The 21,146-nt window shown below is 37.2% G+C and overlaps 1 protein-coding gene across 7 annotated transcripts in view; it reads right to left on the bottom strand.

Annotated features, from left to right (window-relative positions):
* The window catches only part of fryl (furry homolog, like), a 255,534-nt gene that overhangs the window by 47,573 nt on the left and 186,815 nt on the right, over positions 1–21,146 (bottom strand). For all 7 annotated transcript variants that reach the window (XM_052033379.1, XM_052033380.1, XM_052033381.1 and 4 more), the window contains 10 exons: positions 18,922–19,043; positions 18,624–18,811; positions 17,593–17,687; positions 15,295–15,902; positions 10,671–10,768; positions 9,104–9,274; positions 8,345–8,485; positions 6,002–6,205; positions 4,582–4,743; positions 1,724–1,798 (listed from right to left, as the gene is read on the bottom strand). In XM_052033379.1, the coding sequence (XP_051889339.1) occupies positions 1,724–1,798; positions 4,582–4,743; positions 6,002–6,205; positions 8,345–8,485; positions 9,104–9,274; positions 10,671–10,768; positions 15,295–15,902; positions 17,593–17,687; positions 18,624–18,811; positions 18,922–19,043 (1,864 nt within the window). The remainder of the gene's footprint in view (positions 1–1,723; positions 1,799–4,581; positions 4,744–6,001; positions 6,206–8,344; positions 8,486–9,103; positions 9,275–10,670; positions 10,769–15,294; positions 15,903–17,592; positions 17,688–18,623; positions 18,812–18,921; positions 19,044–21,146) is intronic.

The raw sequence follows: 21,146 nt of genomic DNA, 5'->3' as shown, positions 1-21,146 counted from the left end.
TAAATCTTCTACATAACTGCCCAAAATGTATCTTATTCACCCTAATGTAGGTTATTCTCCAGTCTAAAATTAATCATTGACTACAACCAGCTGCCTTTTAAGCCAATTACCCACCTTTGTTACTACTATTCCTTGAACAGCTTATGCTTTTTCTCTCCTTCTACATGTTTGTTTAGGGGTACATTATCAATTTTATTTTCAAGTCCTTAGTGCAACAAATGGAGCACATATCAATACTGTTCTCTTGCTACTATTCCATAAAAGAACACAATCAGATCAATCAGGTATGATACAGATTCAACAAGTCTGCAATGGCAATCTCTTCTTCCATGTTTCTCCAAATACGTGTTAATTATGTCCATGACAAGGGCTTCTGGTAGCTTTTTCACTGCTCACAACTTGCTGGTTGTTACAAGATTATTCTTCACCCACTTTTCAACGCGAGTTTTGCACACTTGATGCTCCAATCCTCTTATGCCTTTCACATATCCAAAACGGACAGGGTCAGAGCTTTTGCTTTCTTCATATTGTTTAGGTGAAACTGAGAATGCTGCCCACCTATTTAGCATCTCTTTTCAGTTTTAACCTATCCATTATCACCAATCCCTTCTCTTGTACTGCAACATTAACCTTATCCCCTTTTGTGAAGACTGATGTAATGTACATTTTCAGTACCTCAGTCATGGTTTCTGCCTCTGCTGATTTCTTCTGTTTCTACAGCAGTACCAGCGTTCCCTTAACTATTCTATTTCTGATATACTTATAAAAGGTAAGTTACATACCCTATTTTTTCCAGATTCCCTATTCTTTTTGCCCCTCTTAAATCCCTTCTTTAAATTTGTACTCATCCTTCCCAAACTACTGCCCATCCCTGACCTTCAAGCTCTATATTCAGAACATGACATTTGCTACAAATTCTCTTTTCCATTTTACTTCAATCTTTATTTCACTAAGAGGATTTTGACTTTATCTGCCCTACTCCAACTGTTACCTTGAAGACTTCCCCTTACACATTTAGTTTTCCTGGCTAATCTTTAATTCAAGGTGATCTGTGCAAGTTCACCTTCCAAACAACTAAAATTGGCTTCCTTCTACATTGATTATTCCTATTGCATTTTGTAATTACTTTAAACCTAGACTTCTTTCTCCTGAACATAATGCATTCTGTTTCATTCAACATTTCCAATTCAGCACCATTACTTACTGGGCTAGAGATAAAAGGATTAAGAAAGCTCTCCTGTACAAACATAGTAATTCTTTTTTCCACCTTGTCTTTTACAATGGTTTTTCTCCAGTTTGTAGCTTATATGAATGAAAACACATGCTAATACTGCTGAATTCTTTAAAATTTCTCTGAGCTTCTCCCACAGTTTTGGCCCTCCTTCTTTTCATTATTTGGACATCTACATTAAGCAATGTTCCTTTTCCATTTCTTAACTCTAACAACACAGATTCATTCTTGAAATCCACTAGTATATTGTGACTTTATAAAATGCTATATTATCCTTGATTTCACTTTTATTATTCCCTTTCATACTTATCCCTGATTCAAAGGGCAGTCCACTCTTATCCTTGCTTTCTCTTAACGTTTTGAATAAAATACTTTGTGGCTTGCCACGAAAACAGAAAATACAACTTTTCAATGACTAATGTAAACAAATGTAGATGTATAAGATTATAAAATAGGAATATTCCTTAAGTAAAATAAGGAGGTTTAACCTACCGATGGGTTCTTTGGAAGACCAACTTCTTGGCCACAAAGTGAGAGGACATTCATTAATTTCTCTCTAGTTCTTCTCTAAAATAAAACATACAAATATTTCAAGAGATCACAAAGGTTAAAACGATTCAGATATTGTTAACAAACCATTACTAAATTCAAGTACACCAAACTTTTAATGAGATGGATTATTCTTACCCTTAGCCAGTAATTCTGTAGAGAACTGCTGGCTATCCTGCACTCACATCTTTGATTTTTGTGCCCATGTGCTAAAATGCCGAAGTTGGAGATGAGCTACAGGTCAGATGCCAATGTGCCTGAACTCCAGCAGTGATGTTCAGGAGTACTGGAGAAGGGCTGAACACAAAGTGCATCTGGATCCTCTCAGCTTTATGTTAGGGATAAATGCAACCCCATTCATATGAATGAGGTCGATGACCTTAAATTAGAAAGGTAATTTATTTTACTCTATTTTAAAGTTTATAATTATATGTTTATATAACTTTTTTGAGTTATTGAAAATATTTGCAGTTTAAATGTATCTGATCAGATTACATTTTGAAAATGAACAGACTTCTTCCTTAAATATATATTTAATTTTGCAAAATTAGGCTGAGTAAGAATATGACTTTATTTCAAAATAATGTTATATCCATTTTCCCACTATCATGATTCACCTTATGTCCAGCCCTTCTCTTCTGTACTCCCCAAGCATCACTGCTGGAGCTGAGATACACGGGTATCTGACCTCTATCAATGTGAGGGCTCCTTAACTACACATTAAAATAATTATTGATTGCACAAATTAAATTACATTAAAGTTAAAACCACAACTGTTTTATTTTAAAGTAAGCCAAGGACAGCTAGCATTATTAATCTGTAAATATTGCCTATTAAGTTTTTTTTAATAACTGCAATATTACATGTACACGACTTCAACATCACTAATTCTATTGAGCAAACAAAATGATACCCCTTAATAGAAATAATTATCTTGTGTATACATTTTATGGTGTTAGAACACAAATAATTTATAATGACACATCATTCCAATTCATTTGATGTGAATGGTTATCAACTGTATCGTACGAGCCTGGAAGAGAGTAGAAGGGACTTGATAAAAGAATTTTTTTTTTAAAGTACTTTCATTTATCAGGATCATTGCGTGGCTGGCAAGGCCAGCATTTATTGCCTAATTGCCTTTGAGAAGGAAATGGTCAGCCACCTTCTTGAAATATTGCAGTCCTTCTGGTTAAAATACTTCGATAGTGATACTCGCTGGAGAATTCCAGGATTTATACCCTGGAATGAAGGAGGAATCTTACATTTGGTAGTTTTCCCTGGAAGCTGTTATCCTTATCCTTCTTAACGGTAGTGGTTATGGGTTTGGTGGGTTGCAGTGAGATTAGTTTAGTTCAGTAAGTGCAGTGCATTTTGTAGATGGCACGTGCTGGAGGCACTGCACATTGGTGGTGAAGCAAATGAATGTTCAGGGCGGTGGATGGGGTGCTAATTAAGCTGGAGGCTTTTTTCCTGCATGGTACTGAGTTTCTTGAGAATTGTCGGAGCTGATTGCACAGCACTGTACCCCTGATTTGTGCCTTTTAGACACTGGAGTGAAGTGCCAGGAGCTAAGTTATTGCAACAGGATATCCAACCTCTTAATTGTTCTTATAGCCATAATAGTCCAGTTAAGCTTTTGGTCTATGGTAACCCCCAAGATGTTCATGGTGTAAAGCCTGTCAGAGTAACACATTGAATATTAAAGGAAGGTGTTCCGGCTCTGTTGTTGGACGTGGCCATTGCATATTACTATTCTGTTGTGCAGTGTTTCTTGCCACTTATCAGCTCCTGGCTGAATCTTGTAAATGTCTTGCTGAATACAGGCATGGCAGTACTGCTTCATTTGCTGAGGAGTTGTAAATGTAATTGAACCATTGTGCAACCATGCAACAGAAAGAAGGTCCCTGACGAAGCGGGAGTAACTGACTTCAGAACTCATATGATACGTTGTCTGGTCCCTTAGCCTTTGCTGTATGCTGCACTCTCAGCCATTTCTTGATATCTTGTAGTGTGAATTGAACTGGCTGAAGACTGGCTTCTGTGATGGTGGGGACCTCAGGAGGAAGCCAAAATGGATAATCCACTCGGTACTGATTGCACTGGAGAGACTCCAAGGAGATTCACCAGGATGTTGCTTAGATTGGAGGATTTTAGTTATGGGGAGATTGGATAGGCTGGGCTTGTTTTTCCTGGAGCAAAGAAGGTTAAGGAGGTGACCTGATAGAAGTATACAAGATAAAGAGAGACATAGATAGGGTAGACAGTGATCATGGTAGGAGTATGGAAAACAAAAGAGAATAGGTTAAAGGGGATCTATGGGGTAAGATTTTTTTTAAAACACAGAGTGGTTCGTATCTGGAATATTAAATCGCTGCCGAGGGAGGTGGTGGAATCGGATAAAATTACTACATTTAAGAGAAATTTAGACAGACACTTGAATAGGCAAGGCATTGAAGAATATGGTCCTAATGTAGCAAATGGGATTAGTCTAGATGGGCAAGAAGGTCAGCATGGACAATGTGTACAGAAGGGACTGTTTCTGTGCAGTAAGACTGACATTTCCAGCTGAACATGGTTTCGAATGTTTCAGTCTTATCTTTAGCACGTACCTGCTTGGAACTGGCATTACAGAATATAGAAATGTGCTTGGACACTTCTCAACTCAGAGTGTGCCTGGTGGAATTACTGTGCAGTTATCATTATACTCAGAAACACAATGATCAATCCCTGTTAATAACACACTGTCTTTAAGAAGAAATGATTTAACTAGACCAAACTTTGAGTGGAGTCCACTGTACCTGGGATAGCTGTGGCCTTTTCCAGCTGACTGGCACTAAGGCGTTTGAGTTGGATCCTGATGATGTGGAAGAAGTACTTCGAGTAACAGCAATGACTTTTGGCTTTCCATTTCTGCATGCAGCACTGTGTTGATCACCATATTTCTGTCCTATAATTGGTGTCTATTGAAATCAAAATGGTATTAAAGTAAACCCAGCACAATGCACGCAGTAAAAACAGAAAATGCTGTAAAGGCAGCAACTGTGGAAAGAGAAACAGAGTTGACCTCTCAGGACAATGACCTTTCATCAGAACCAAGAAAGTTCACATTGAAATGTCTCAAGATGCAGAGATGTGGGGAGTGATGTGGTGGGGTGAAGAAAACAATGGCAATGTCTGTAGTTGAATGGACACCAAGAGAGACTGAATGGTACAACCAGTTGTGGTGCTGGCTGAAAGAGGGCGGTGAAGGCTTGTTAATCACAGATAATCTCCCTGGAGATGTAGACAGATGGAGAAGAATGAAAACATAGAGAGACAAGGTTAACAAAAAAAATTGCTGGATACACACTATATCTTAAATGAGAACTGAAAATATTCAGCAAGTCAGGCAGCATCTGTGAATAGAAAAAAAACAGAATTACCATTTCAAGCCGATGACCTTTCAAACTGGATCTGATTACCTGAAATTGAATCTGAATTCAGTGTTAAGACTGATGACAGTAATGCGTTGGGAGATATAACGCTGCTCCTCAGGCTTCAGTTGGGTTTTGTTGGAACGGTGTGAGACCAAAGACAGAATAGAAGTGCAGTGATGAATTAAAGTGGCAGACAACTGAAATCTCAGGGGTCACACTGAATGAACGTGATCTGCAAAGTAGTCATCCAATACTCTACATTATTTTTTCCACTGTAGAAGAAATCACATCATAAACACCAAATTTCAAACACTAAATTGGAAGTGGTGTTTGAGTTCTGTACAAAGTAGAGTGAACTTTGGTGGAAATGGTACAATGTACTCATGGACCACAGAGGGAATTGTCCTTCTAAAGTACTGAATGGGGGTGCGGTGGGTGGGAACTGAGTATCACATTGAAGGGGGCAGTGTCAAAGAGCTGGCAATCAACCTCTGCAATGTAGAGGTCAGTCTGGCAAAAAAAAATGCACTGGCTTGTCGGCAGAATGATTCTGATGAGCTTTTGTTGCTCTACAGAATAACAATCATTCACATTCTCACAGAAAGCCTTGTAAACATCTCCTTTAAATGAGATACATGGGCAAAAATTTGATTCAGATATAAATGTGTGATGTAATACTGTACAATACAAAAAAAAAGCAAAATAGATTATACAGTAAAACTAAAGGTTTCAGATCAACAAACACAGATTAGAAGGTTCAGTTTCAATTTATCAGCAATAAGAATAATTTTCAGTTACATACCTCAGTGATGTCAAAGTGGAAATCTAGAGTCTTTCCAGGCAGTTCCTTTGAAGCATTGTTCCAAATTTTCGTGAAGGAAATTTCAGGAGATGAAGATGAATCAACTCCATAATTTGTTCTATGTGCCTCATCTGGCACAACAAGACTGGCTGAACGAGATACTACCAATTTCAGAATGTTGAGTGCTTCTTTCCAGTATGGACTCTAAATAAAATAAATAAAACAATGACTGTACAAATAGACATAGAAAACTTTGTTGGTCTGCCTCAGCTACCAATAGGCAATGGTAAAATACACTGAACCTGAACCACAAGATTGCAACATGACACTGTTAAATCATCAGATTGCAAAAAAAATTATCTGACACTTCTTTTTATGAGGGTGACTCTTCATTTTTTCCTCTAATGGAAACATTTACTCCATTCTTTTCTCTGCTTTCCGATCTCCAAGTGTTGTTCATTACCCATGATTTTCTCAAACTTCAGACAACACCTTTTCAAAACTAGCTGATAGGAGTTATATTCTGAATTCCCTCCCTCATTTTGTTTAAAAGGGAATCTGGTCTTTCTTCATTTTGGGGTAACAATAGGCCCTCTCTGAACCACATCCTGCATTCCAAAATGGTACCTCCAGTGGATCTAAAAATAATATTAACATTCCAGTTGTAGAAAATCAGCCAAAGAAAACCGATCTACTCCATGATCAATAGCTAAAATTGGTTGGTTCCTCCCTCAGTTTTTAAATGGAATATATTTTTAAATTATGCTTTTATATTTCATTCTGGGTTGAAAGAATATTCCCAAAAAAAATCAAATACAACATAGATAGCTCTATTTCTTCAACTAGAAAAAAATGTGAATTTCTCCTGTTTATGCCAAGTCTTATTTGAATAACAGCTCTGAGCATATTTCCATCACTTTTCATGTAATAAAGGTTTCCTTGTGTTACTGTTGGAAATTCTGAATGTTTGCCTTTGCACTCAGTCCAAGGCTATGACCCCATGTAATTTATTATTCCTTTGGGCAAATGCACACACTCAATTGACAGCTGAAATTTCATCAAAATCCTTTCAGGGTTAAATGACTATGACTAGGGAAGACAAATACAAATAGAGTGGACATAAAAATTCAAGCATTTACAGTAATGGTCACTGTACTGACAGGCCTCTCCAGATAAAAGCATAATAATTAAAGTGCCTTGCTATTGAGATTACTATCTCAGACACCTGCCTTCTCATCTAATTATTTACAGATTCTTTGACCAGTATTTTGTATACATGGTACGTAGTTTTAACTATTTATATTGCAGTGCTAAGATTAACAAAAGCAGAAGCAGCAATATGCTTTTATATAAAAACAAATGTTTTCATTCTTTTTCCTGCCAGCCTCAAGCTCACTGCATTAAAAAAAATCAAATCTTTGAAAGGAAATCAAAGCAAAAAGCAAAATCCCCTTTAAGGTACACATTGTGAAGCATAAGTTTGTGTTTTATACTGTTTCCTTCACTGTCATAAATGCTGACTTGAAGTCATCCCGAGGCAACAAATGAACATTGTGAAAAGCACAATACATAAAGGCAGTTGTCTCGATTCACATCTCAGACATTTTATCCACGTGGTGCAGGTTTACTCAAAATGCTAGAACCTGTGTTGCAATCTTTGAGATCTCCAAGATTCAACAAAAGGACAAACGGACTTGTGTATGAACTTGCCTGAACTAAAAATCCCAATATGTTGAATAAGAAATTATACATTTTCAGTTGTATTCTAAATATAATTTTAACAGTATACAAAAAAAATCTAGAAATAGCTGCCTTCTCAGACTGTTATTGAATGAACACGACATACAACAAAAGTGAAGCAAAGATGTAATTTAAAGCCATAATTTAAATACTCCCACAAAAACCTTCAATTTCAACAGTGACTAATTTATCTGAGGAAATGAGAGCATATAGTTTCTGAAATCTGATTTTTATTCTACTAAGCAAAATGCTCAATTGTTGCAGACACCTCTCCTAGGTATCTGCGTTTCTCTCCCAAGATGTGGCCTGATCTGCTGAGTATTTCTAGCATTTTCTGTATTTATATCCCCAAGGTATCAGACAGAGGTACAATGCAAGTTACAAACTGAAAGTTTTTTTATTGTTTTGGCTGCAGCTATCTATTTATATCACAAAGCTAGACTTGGATACTGCAAAGATATTTCATTAATAGATTAAAATAGCCATTTTTACATGTTTCAGTAGTTACGTACTCTTATACTCTCACTTACTTATTATAAAAACCAATAATTATAACTTCTAATAAAATAAACATCAGCACAGCATTATTTCATTATGACTCACCTGCACATATTTCCCAATGATCTTCATGATCTCCAAATTAAATTGTTTTACTGGAGCTCCAGACAAATCAATATGACTGAGAAGGCTGTATATAATTTGTAGTAATGACTGCTGCATGCTAGTTAGGCCCTTTTCTAATAACTGAAGAGAGAAATCATACAATAGAGAGGTTATGCCTTTTCAGTCAGTTTTCTGTACATTTATGCACAAAAACTAATCATGCTAACATTTTATAAACTCCATGTTAATTAAGTGCTATCAATGATGCGAGTGCAAGTATCACAAGGAACAATTTCATACATGGTATTAAGATTTAGTAAATTCAGCTTTCATGTACTTGATTATAAAACAACTGCAGGGCCAGAAGCTTTGTTTGTAATCAGATTTCCCTGAGTATGCGGCAGACATAGATACAGGGATTTACTATGTCTTCCATCTAGTGGCAGGGGTGAGAGTTGCAGGCGACTCAGTCTCTCCTCATAGGCTAACCCCTTCATCTCTGGAACCAACCTGGTGAACCTCCTCCGCACTGCCTCCAAAGCCAGTACATCTTTCCTCAGGTAAGGAGACCAGAACTGCATGCAGTGCTCCAGGTGCAGCCCTCACCAGTACATGATAGATCACCAATTCTACCACAGAAAGGATAAAGTGGTCCTGGCCAATACCAGTCAAAATGTAATTTAACTGACTATAGAATTAAATATTTTTTCTGTATTACTCGCTACAAACTAACATTTCAAATAAATTTTTAAAAATTACCTCAGCTAAGTAAGTGACCAGGTTAAAAGTGATATCTGAGAAAGCATCATGGAGGTATCGGCAAACCACATTAATCCAATTTGCACTGTCTCGTGAGTAACTGTGTGTGCTATAAAGGCTCATCATGTGAGCCAGGTTGGAAAGCGTGGCTGTTTTTTCTTCTGCACAAACCTGAGGAAAAAATAAAATGTTTGCTTTTGAATAAGTTATTAACTAACTTTCTTTTGTTTAGAAACTTTTAAAATTGATTACAGTGACAATGTCCACTACTTCAGCTTAACTTATTTTGCAGTAGCAGATGACAGTGAAAAATATTTTTAAACACTCTTGTAACATTGTTTTTATTAAATAAATTCCTTTTGGGATTTGTTGTCATTCTCACACAATAGGAGACATTTTCTTTTAACGGGTCTTCACCCATCCCACTTACGATACTTCAGAGCCAGTTTTTTTAATGCACTGATATTTTTCCTACATAAGCAAGAGGAAGAAGAGTATGCCAGTCAGACCCACGAGCCTACTTCAACCCTTCAATATCATGGCCGATCCATTCTTCGTTTCGTAATCACTTTCTCACTCTCTCCTCCTACCCCTGGACTCCCTTGCAGTTTAATTGTATCTGCCTTTAACACATTGAATGACTTCATCTCCACAGTTTTCTTGGGTAGAGGATTCCAAAGGTTCATCACCTTCATTTCTATCTGAAATGGGAAAATTCTTATTCTGAAATTATACCCCCTAGTTCTCGATGAATCTGTCTTCATATGTCAAAACTGTCATCCCAGGAATCAACCCCAGTGAAGCTTCTCTGCATTGCCTTCAATGCAAGCACATCCTCCTTAAATATGGGACCAAAACCGCACGCAGTACTCCAGGTGTGGTCTCACCACTGCCCTGGAAAATTGCATCAAAATTTCTCTACATTTATACTTGATACCCCCTTGCAATAAAAGCCAACCTTCCGTTAGCCTTCCCAATTACTTGCTGCACCAACATGCTAACTTTTTGGGTTTCATATACTAGGATCCCCAGAACCTTCTGTAGACTCATTCCATTTAAGTAATAATTTGCTTTTTCATTTTTCCTTCCAAAAAGTGGATAACCACACATTTTCCCACATTGTACTCCATCTGCCAACTTTTTGTTCGCTCACTTCATTTATCCATTACCCTTTGTAGGTTCTTTGTATCCTCCTCAAGAACTGCTAACCCACCTATTTATGTATCATCATCAAATTTGGCTACAGTTTATTCAGTCCCTTCATCCAAGTCATCAATGTAGATTAGATTTCTGTTTTAAACCCCACCCAAACTTCTCATGAGTTAAAATTCATTCCTGAAGGCTTCTACAGCACGTATTCAGATTTTCCATTAAAATTGTCCAACTTGAACTATTGAATAATTTTCTTTCAAACAAAAGGCATCCACAACAGACTGTAATCAATACTAATGCATTCGATGGCATTAGTCCTAACATTTGACTATTTACTAAATATAAAACTTTTTGAAAGAATAATTGACATTAATTATTCCAATACGTAAGTGATTGTTCATAATTGGGTACATACCTTTGCTATTCTGTCAGCAGTCTCCTTGCAGAATTGGGTAGGGTTATCAAAATGTTGAATTAAATGAGGTAGCAGGCATAGAATATTTAACGGGAATCCTGAAAATAAATTAAATTTCGGTCAAATCCAGATTATAACAGTAGGACCTTTCTTTAGTTAATAACAAACTGCCCATAAATTTGATTCCAAATACATTAAAAGTAAACTAATCAAACTTGCTCACCTGAAATTCAGTTCCGACAGATTTGAATTAACTGACAGAAAAGCACAATGTTAGCTCTCTTTCAACTGATAAACTGATAAAAATAGCAGATTCCCCTCTACAAACTGGGATTGCTGCACAACTGGTACAAACGGGCTTTTCCGTAATTACTGAAATTACCATTAATCTACCACCACAGACTGCCCAACACTGATCCTCTAAACATCTTCAGTATTTCAACATAATCTCTTATTTCTTGTATAATCCTAGTGATACTTTGTTCAATGGCTCCAATACGTTTTCACTTAGAAAGCGCTCAGAATACCAGCGCAATACTCTTACTGCCACTTAACCAATGTTTCATAGAAAGTCAATCTCGCTTTTTTATCTTGCATTAAATACTTGTGTTTAAGATCCAGTACCCTATTCGATTTACTTTTAGGAACAGCCTCTCTAACTCAATTGACTGGATCTCCCTTTTGAAAAAGAGGAAGTCAGCAATAACATGAATGAAAAGGTGTGCTGGATACTGCTCAGTTTGGCTTAATCCACACATACATTGCCCACACTACTCTTCTGAATCCACTTACATTCTGCCATTCCATGGGATGAATCAAGCTCCAAGCCTCACTACTGTAATCACTCCATAAAATGTGGCGGCCTGCAAGCAATGAATAGACTGCAGGTGGTGGTTCCCGAGGCCCTGCCTCCAATTACCCTCAAGGCCTAATGTCAGCCATTGCTGTCAAAGGTCATTTAAACTGTGTTTAAATGTCTCTGATAATCAGAACCAATTAAAAATGGTTGAAACAAATTTAAATAACTCCAAAAATTAAAAGCCATTGAAAAAACTAACAAATATTAAATTTACTTAAATAATAAATTTCATTAAAGTCACATTTAAGTGATTGAAGTTAATTTAAAATGTTATGAATATACAAAATAAAAAAAACACTTATATGAAAACAAAGTACTTAACTTTTCAAACCAGGTTGCCACTCTATTGAAATGGATGGTGCTGCACTACAGACTGTTGAGGGGCTGAATGAGAGTACATCCTTCAGAACATTGGCCCTCTCTTTGTGTATTGCACAACTCTCCCCAACCCAAAGATTTCTCTGTGGTAACGAATCTCTCTATATACATAATGCTATGATAACCCATTTTGGCACCGATTCCATTATTGCTTTTCCTCCTGGGAATGCATTCTGAGTGATAGGTGATGAACCAATGTAATTAAGTGATACAGAGGACAATTGAACAGTTCAATCAAAATGCTGATATCTGGAACAAAGAAATTAATAAAGATCTGAGCTAATCTGTCTATGATTTGAAAACTAATCATTTCAAGCCATCACCTAGCTCACCATAAAGGAAGTGTCCATGTGTAGGCACATTTCGCTGAAGATTATCCACACACACGTAGTGTACTAAAGGGCTGACAGGATATTCTTTTATTGCCAGAGGCACAGTTTTTAATTCTGCTTTTTATTTGGAAAAGCTTCACATTACCAAAAATGTTCTTTCAAAAAGTGTATATACCAAATTGCAGATGACAAAAACAAACTCATCAGCAAATTCAGGCAGCAGATTAAAACAAAGGGAAAACTGTACTTAACCCTCACATCTTAAATCTAGTAATAACATGCAACAACTCCAGGTGGTTTTATTAATAACCAGCCAGTCAGAGCATCAAAGTAAAAAGGTATAATAAAACAGCAAACTGCAGCCTAGCTCTCTATGATTTAAATGAAAGGATATAACCTGCAAATGCAAGTTGAGGAAAAACAGTACAGCTTTTCTATCATGGCTTGCATGATTGAAAGATTGTTTCAGATTTGCAGCACATTCTGATTTGTTGCTTTTACTTCAATCAGTCTTATACTCCAATGATCTGGCATGGAAGTTTATTTTGTTTGTTCTGTTGACTAATGCCCTGCAGTGAATGATCTTGACGAATGATGAGTTGACAATTATTCTCACATTTCTTTGAGCTTGCTCAAAATCAGCAAGTCTCCTAATTTTTCTGGGCAACATCATGCAATTAAAAATTAACACTGAAATTCATCTACTATTATCTCAACCATTTATAAATTTTGCCTGAGCATTATTTTTTATTTCACAGTTCCTTTAGTACATTGGACAATTGCTCTTTCAAGTGGACAGCACAGTGGTGTAGCAAGTGGTGCTGCCCCCTCACAGTTCCAGTGACCTGGGTTTAATTCTTACTATAGGTACTGTCTATGTGGAGTCTGAATGTTCTCCCTGCGACTACAAGGATTTCCCTTGTGTGTTCCAGTTTCCTCCCACATCCCAAAGACATGCTGGTCAGTAAGTTAATTGGACACTATAAATAACTCCCTGTGTAGATGGGCTTTTGGAGAATCAGAGTTGAGTTAATGGGAATGTGGGAAAGAATATGTTATAGTTAAAGAAGTGGGGTAATGGGATTGATGGCTTTGTTCTGAGAACCAGCATTGATTTGATGGGCTGAATGATCTCCTTCTCTGTAGTAAGAAAATATGAATACTGTTTTGACATCAAATGTTCATTTGCCAAACCAAACCACACCACACCTAAGTATAAGTTATTTGAGTAGATTTTTTAAAAATCTCAGGGAATTCTACGTCATATTGGCATGAAGGGGTATTTTTTGTTTAATGAGGAGAAATTGCTGTTTACTAATTGGAATCAGAAGATGACAAGTGATTTGGCTGAGACAAGCGATATGCTGAAAGGGAATGATGCACAGAGGCTGTTTTCTGAGGCCAGGGGAACAAAAACTAGAGAGATGAATCTCAGGATAAGGATAACCTTTAGGACTAAGATGAGGATACATTTTCTTTTTGCAAATCTTTGGAACTCTCTATCCTAAAAGATTGTCAGCTGTGCTCTGAAAACTACCCCCTTCCCTGATCTTTCATATATTCCCATTTATGCAAAACTCACTAGAGTGCCCATGCCTTTATACAGTCACCAAATAAAAGAAACAGCAATATCATTTGAAGATTACAAGTAGTTAATATTTATAAAATGATTCTCAGGAATATAATCGAAGACTTTCTGAAAAGAGGCAGGTAACACGATAGTTGAATGTATGGGCAGGAAGTCAGCGTGCACTTAAGAAGCAATAGCCACCAAACAAGTTCATTAGTGGAATTATAGGCCTTGGTGAAAGAGAATTTTCTGTGGCTGTGATCTAGCTGAATTTCAAAATAGTCTCTTTATACTATGAACCCAAGCAATTATTCCATACAGAAGAGGAAAGAGTTCAAGTTGGGTGCAAAATGGTCTAAGCTAGAATGCTTCAATATCAGGTAACATTAGGATTACTCCTGGTGCCAGTTAATATAAATGCATATAAATGAACTGCAACTATAAATTAGAAACAAAGCTGACTAACTTTGTGAATGACACCAAATGACAAAAGGTGTATATTAGTACATGTGTATGATTATAAAAGTGTCTGGGGGTAGGCAGGGTGTTGATTGGATTGTGCTAGTGGAATTCAAGCTGCAAGGGAAAGGAATTCTAATTACAATTGGATAAATTGGAAAGATGGGACAAGTGGAAAATGCCTTTTCATGTGGACAAGTGATCAGGCTAAAAATGCAAAATAAATTGCTCTACATTGTAGAACATACTGCAGGATACTGAAGGATTCCAGGGATACGATGCATATTACACTGGAATAAGCAATGCAGGGAATATCAGGGAATAAGATGCATTTCACTGTGTGTTTCGATGTACATGTGACTAATAAAGATATCTTATCTTTTATCTTAGCAGCAGTAAGTAAAGTTTTGAAATTGACAACAATTCATTTGTTGTAATGAATCAACACAAATATGTGTATGGTTCTGATCAAATGTCAGAAAAATATCCAAGCAATAGTACAGTAAGTGGCAACCAAAGCTCTACCAACCAAAAGGTACCTGAGCCTAGCATTGTTTCATTCAGAAAAGACGAAAATGTCTAGGAGCAATATACTTACGTATTCAAGATCTTATTGGTAAAGAAATCAAAAAGAAATATAACTAAAACTAAAGGAGAACACAAGATTGGAAGGGGCAGCTACATAGACGGTTTATAGATGGTGATGAATATCTAGAATGAACTAATCAGAAAGCACAAGAACAAAAATATGAACTAAATTAAGGAAGAATTGATATTTGAGGTATTAGTTTTCAGAAACAGCTGTGAGGAACAGTGTTTTCCAATCAGTTATTCGCTGTATTCTTATTGTTACAATCTAGGTAAATTTGGGCTTCACAAGACACGAAGAATATTTCTTGACAGTTTTCCTGACCAAAGCGTAAGTTGCACCGTCCCCAAATTTAAATTTAGTAAGAATTTGCATATGTAAAATAAAGCAAATTTAGAACCTGAAAGAAAGCTCGAAGACCAAAACCAGAAACATACCTGCCACCTGAGCTGGATCCACCAGAGTGTGTCTAGAGATGGAAATTAGCTTGCTCAGAAGGTGAACTGTCATCTCTTGAGTGGAAGCTGAGGTAAAGCCCTTAAGAAATAACTGTTGAAGTCCAGGAAAGTTGGTCCACTTCAGTTTGCTCTGCACTTTTTCAATCTTCTCCCGACTCTCTGATTTATCCAGAGGCAAATGTGTGAGTAATTTGTTGAGCAATTTTAGTGCCAAAAGGTATTCATACTCATAGTCTGACTCTAGTAGGGCTGCAGCTATCCAGAAAATGGTGGCCATCAGGCTACTCGGGTCAGTAGTTGGATGCTGGTCAGGCATTTCTCCCTCTCTAAGAGAGGATAGGCTTCGAGTCCTTGCTAGGTTACCATAGTTCACCCTCCCATCCAAAATATCCAGTGTATTACTTCGACGTCTATCACAACGCCTGTCTCCCAGCAGACTGGCTCGCAAGGAGTTACTTCTTGCATGACAACTATAATGAGTTAGGAAACCACTGGTGTTGAGTGGGCTTGTGCTTAGGTTTAGTTGTCCAGTGCTTTTCCTGTTAGCTGCCAACTTGGTGCCCATTAACGAATCAGTCAAATGTGTGCTGTAACAAGACAAGAACAAACACAAAGGATTATTTGGCATGTTTAAGGAGCATGCAGATTTGAACATCACCATGTGAAGACAACAAATGCAGAATATGACAATTTTCTTTCTGTTCCCAAAGCAATTTCCTTTATGACTTTGGTCCTCTTTTTAAATCCTCTTCTAATCTCACTTCACTTCAGTAACAGAAACATTCAAAATAGGAATAGCAGGCTAGTCGGCTGTTCAAGCCTGCTCTGCCAAACTTCAGGCTCGTGGTTGATTGTCCAAATTCAGTACCAAATAATTTTCTGCATAATTGTATATTGCCCACATATACATCCTCCATTCAGACTTCCTGCTCATTCCCTTATTTGCATCATGGAAGGCCACTTTCAAAATTTCTACCAAATAGTTTGATTTTGTCTTCCAAATCGCTTTCTTTTAATTCTTCTTTCCCGATTTTTACTTTTCTCCTTGTTAAGTGATTGGACACTTTCTTAAGATTAATTGACACTACACAAATGGAAACATGTTATTTACTCATGCAGAAAAATTAGTCACGATTAGAAGACTATATTCTGAAAGCAGGTGCGCAGAGGTGTCAAAATGGAAGATACTCAAATTGCTGACGGTGTATTATACCTTAGATCTACACCCTTATCAACTTTGAACATATGCAAGTTATTTTCTCCTGCACAGTCTCTTCAGGCAAAGAATCAACTGCAGGTGAGAGTCAGTGACCCGAACGCAGGTTGCTGCCCCTTTCCTCCCTTAGTTGGAGCCAAGTCAGAGTATTCTTCAAGCAATTAACTCTCTCTTCTTCACCCACTCCACAAATTTCCACTAACAGCATTGTAATCAGAAGTTCAGTTTAGTGCATGGAGATTAAAAATGACATCTTCCCTAGCACACTTTTCCTGTGATGCAATTGTACTTGGGCTCTCAATATGATGCGGTCGAACACAATTAGGTGATCACATCACAGAGTACCTCCATTCAACCACAAGGATGACTTTCCAGTTGCCTTCAGTTGAATTCTCCATATAACCCCCACTCTAAACTCTATGTCCATGAACTCTTACACTATCCAAATGATATTCAGTACAGACCTGAGGATCAGTATCTCATCTTCCATTTAAGCACATTACAGCCTTCATCAATACCAACATGTACTTCCAGCATTCCTTCCCTTCCCCTTGTAATTTCAGATAATTACTTTACACCCTTTCCAGTTTAAATATTCCTTCACTTATTTGTCCTATTACTACTGTCTTTCACCTGGCACCATCACCTCTTTGTCATCTAATCTCTCCTGTGATTGACCCTATAATTAGCATCCCTTTTATCTGCACCTCTTCTCCCCTCTTTCTCTGCATTGTAAAATTTGTTTCATCTCTTAACTTTTTGATAAAGGTTCGTCAACCTCAAATGCTAACCATTTCTCTCTCCACAGGCACTTCCTGACCTGCAATTTCCACAGTTATTATTTTCAAACTATACTACCACTAAGACTACTTGTGTAGCTGAAGTATGATCAATGTAACTTTGCATGAAGAAAATCCACATATGTACCTGCAAAAGAGCAATCTTTGCAACAAGAAACACTCAGACTCAGATTAAATGCATTTAAATACAAAATAATGCGGCTTGGAATAAACTTTTTACTTTTTAAAGACTGATGGTATATGAAATGAAAGAATACTTACTGAGAAAGTGCAGAAAGCAGGTCATAATGCTTTATTGTGTCTGCTAATGTGTCAATGGCAGACTCAAGAGTGAGCAGTAGTTCTATAACAAAACCCTGTTAACAGAAACATTAATAAAATCTGAATTCATAGAATGCAAATCATAGAAGTATCATATAAACTTCAAACACTTCCACTCTGACTTCTCTGACTTCAGAATTTTACACTGTCTCAATGTCCAAATAAAGTCCCTCCAGATGGAACACCCAGTTCAAGAATTTCAGATCATAACCACTACCTCCATTAGATAGGCAGCTGTTGGCAATAACACTATTTACACCTATTTTCAGTGGTTTTTGCTTTACTTGATCCACTACTTTCCCCTAAAGCTTTGTACTGTCATTTGTTAGGTCAATTAATTTCTTTTGTCTGCTGCTCTAGCACGGACCTATTTTACCTATTTTCGCCACCCGTCACCATCTTTAATTTCTTCAGTTCTGAAGAAAGATAAGCAATTTGTAACAGATGATGCCTAACCTATTGAGTACATGCAGCATCTTCTGTTTTCACTCAAGTTGCACACATTTCTGTTAAAAGGCTGAATGGTTGAGAAAAGGGGAACTGAAAGGGATAAATAGAATGGTTGTTGTCTACATAAAAGAATTTTCCAGTGTTGGCCAGAAGCAAGAAGCACAGTTGATTCTTCCCAACCAAATGGACAACCTTATTTACCCCCTTGGCCGAAATCAGCAAAGTCAACATATACCACAGAGCACCTGGTATTCTTCACAGAAAGAATACCAGATGTCCAGAGGACATCAAATTTATTACTGCAACCTACCATGTAAACACCAAAACTAGTTTGCTATTTCTAATAGAGTGTTTTATTACTTGAGCTTGCGAAGCAGGCAGGCAGCCTAATTATTCTTTGGCTAATCAACATACAGGTAACTTTCTACCACTGTGATTGCTAATCCACAAAGATGTTTTCCTTAAATTTCTTTAACCTACATGAATACACTTGTGCACTCTCATTAAAGTTGATTATTCACCTGAGCCTCTTCCCCAGCATCACCAACTGTTTCAACAAGTCTTGACAATACATCAGAGAGTGTGGATACAGTCAATGGTTGTTTTAGAGCTCTGAAGATCTGGAAGGACCTTCCAGCATAATGCCTGTTTGAACACGAAAGTGCTGTCTGCAAGGCCACTTCACTGAGGAGCTGCTCCAGCTGAAGACCTGGTTTGAGGAGATCCAAAAAGAAATGCAGAAAAAAGTGTGATTAAAAGTTCAAGTGCTCAGATTATAAACATTTATATTTATAAATTTAGAATAAAAATTCTGATTACCTGATCTACATTGCTTGAATATGGACATTACATGTTTTAAAAACACAGTTAACTGTTCAGCAGTTTTAATGTTTGGGTTCTTTGGAGAGACATCTTCATGATTCCAAAGTGGCCCTCGTTTTCTTTTAGAAAAGAAGAGAGTGTTTTTTAGGATAATTAAAATATAAACAGATACTATTTTCCTACTGTATAAAAGAAGTCAAATTAAATGGCCTATTATGTCAACTAATGGCAATTTACTCATATATTCTGTGAAACTAACTACTTTGTAGGAAAAAGAGTGCCATTTTTGATTTGAATATAATTGAATGCAACAAAAGAGACCTCAAAAATATTCATGTGGGACCCAATAAAACTGAGGGCATTTCTTCCCCTGGTATTGATGGTATATGGTAATGAGTGTATAAACTCAGAAGGTCTGTGTGATTGATATGAGTTGATCATCAAGGGCCGACAATATATCAAAATTCCCTCTCCGCATAGATGAGTAACAGAATCAAACAATGCTACCTCACTGAATGTCTAATGGTTTTTAATTGATGCCATGCAGATTCTCCTGGATAGGGCAAGAAAGGCAGTTAAATGGATATATATCTCCTCAAATACCAGTATTTGTGTGCAAGCAGATGTTGGCATGGAAGGATGAGAGAGGCCCAGAGTGCCACATCCATACCTACAAGAGCAGGAAAATGTCACTCCATGCATGTTTCCTTCCCCTCCCCCCCCCACCAACTGAATGGGAGTACCACCAAATTCAAATCTATGTCATGGAACTCCTTATTCAGTGACTGTATATCTAACATCATGGAAAGCTGCACCTTCAATTGCTAAACATATATGCTTTGGTAAACAGCAAGGCAAATTATTCTTTTCTCTTGTCCTTGCAGATTAAGTATACAATTCTGGGCAAAGGACATTACAAGAGCTGGGGCAGACCCAATTCCAAGGGACAAATGTCCTTGGAGAGAGTCATGAGAATTTAATTCCTGTCTCTTTTTCTTGCTCCTTCCTCTCTTACTAGGGGGGAGAAAATCACCAAGCTCCCTGATAAAAACTGTTTTATTTTGCTTATTTATTGACACTGTAATATTTTTGCTTGCTGCAAAGGAAGCACTATTTTATTTTATAGAGATCAGTTCACTTTCATTTGCCAATGTTTACAAGTTTTGTCAAAATGGGACAAAGATTTGAATCAAATCTTGTAATGATTCCATCCCTTTGGCTGTTGAAATTTCTACATTCAATTTACCTTTGTTATGAAATACTTTTTTCAGAAGAACTTGAGGAAGTGCACGATTTTCTTCAGAACTTCAGAGTTCACAATATCATTTGATTAGTGAAAATTTCAGTGAGAACCTCCCCCTTGAACCACCCTCTTGAAATGAAACCTTGTGCAGTTGAATCACATCACATTCACCAGCTTAAAATCTTGTGACTGGTTGGCAAATTTATGCTGGGCACAGCAGACAATGCTAATCTTTTATATGATCTGCAGATTACCAAAGCACATATAGAACCTTTCAGAACTCTGCAGGTCCTTGCAACCACCTACCTGGTGGTGGCACAGACATGGTTGTAAAGTGCACTCTGATGTCAGCTGAGGAACACATAAACATGTTAGCAGCTATGTCAGTAAGTGACAGGGCTTATCATTGGTCTCAAACAGTTGAATGAACAAGCATGAAACAGCCAAATTGCAAGTAATTAAACCAAAATGGCAAGGCCCAACATACTACATGTTCATGTGTTAAGAGATACAGCCAGTCTACGGCAGATGATTTGGACATTGAGTGATTGTCCTTCCTCTGTTATGGGTGTATCAAATTTTCAGAACAGGGATGCCACTCATCTCATGAAAAGCAGTCCTCATTGCTCCTTCATCAACTCATTTCAATTATCAAGGAACTGCACCATTTTGAATCAGACTGGAAATCACTGAGGCCACACTGCAACATTGATCATAATCTATGCATCCTGCAGGGCAGAAAATTATCTATGTATGGGGTGATGCTTCAATGGTGCTGATTTATTTTTCCAGGCTCTGGTTCTTCTCTTTCTCCTCCATTCTTATATTAAGGAAGTAAGTCTATGGAGGAGCCAAATTAGTTAAGAGAATAGACCAAGAGATGTTCATCCCTTCTCGTTCTTCAATCGCTGACTACGAATGCCTGAAATATACCAGCTCTGAAGTAGTGTAATAAAAGAAATCAGCATGTACCGCCCTT

The sequence above is a fragment of the Pristis pectinata genome, chromosome 2 (genome assembly GCF_009764475.1).
Source record: "Pristis pectinata isolate sPriPec2 chromosome 2, sPriPec2.1.pri, whole genome shotgun sequence".
NCBI classification, from domain to species: Eukaryota; Metazoa; Chordata; class Chondrichthyes; order Rhinopristiformes; family Pristidae; genus Pristis; species Pristis pectinata.
This window is presented reverse-complemented; position numbering and strand designations above follow the sequence as displayed.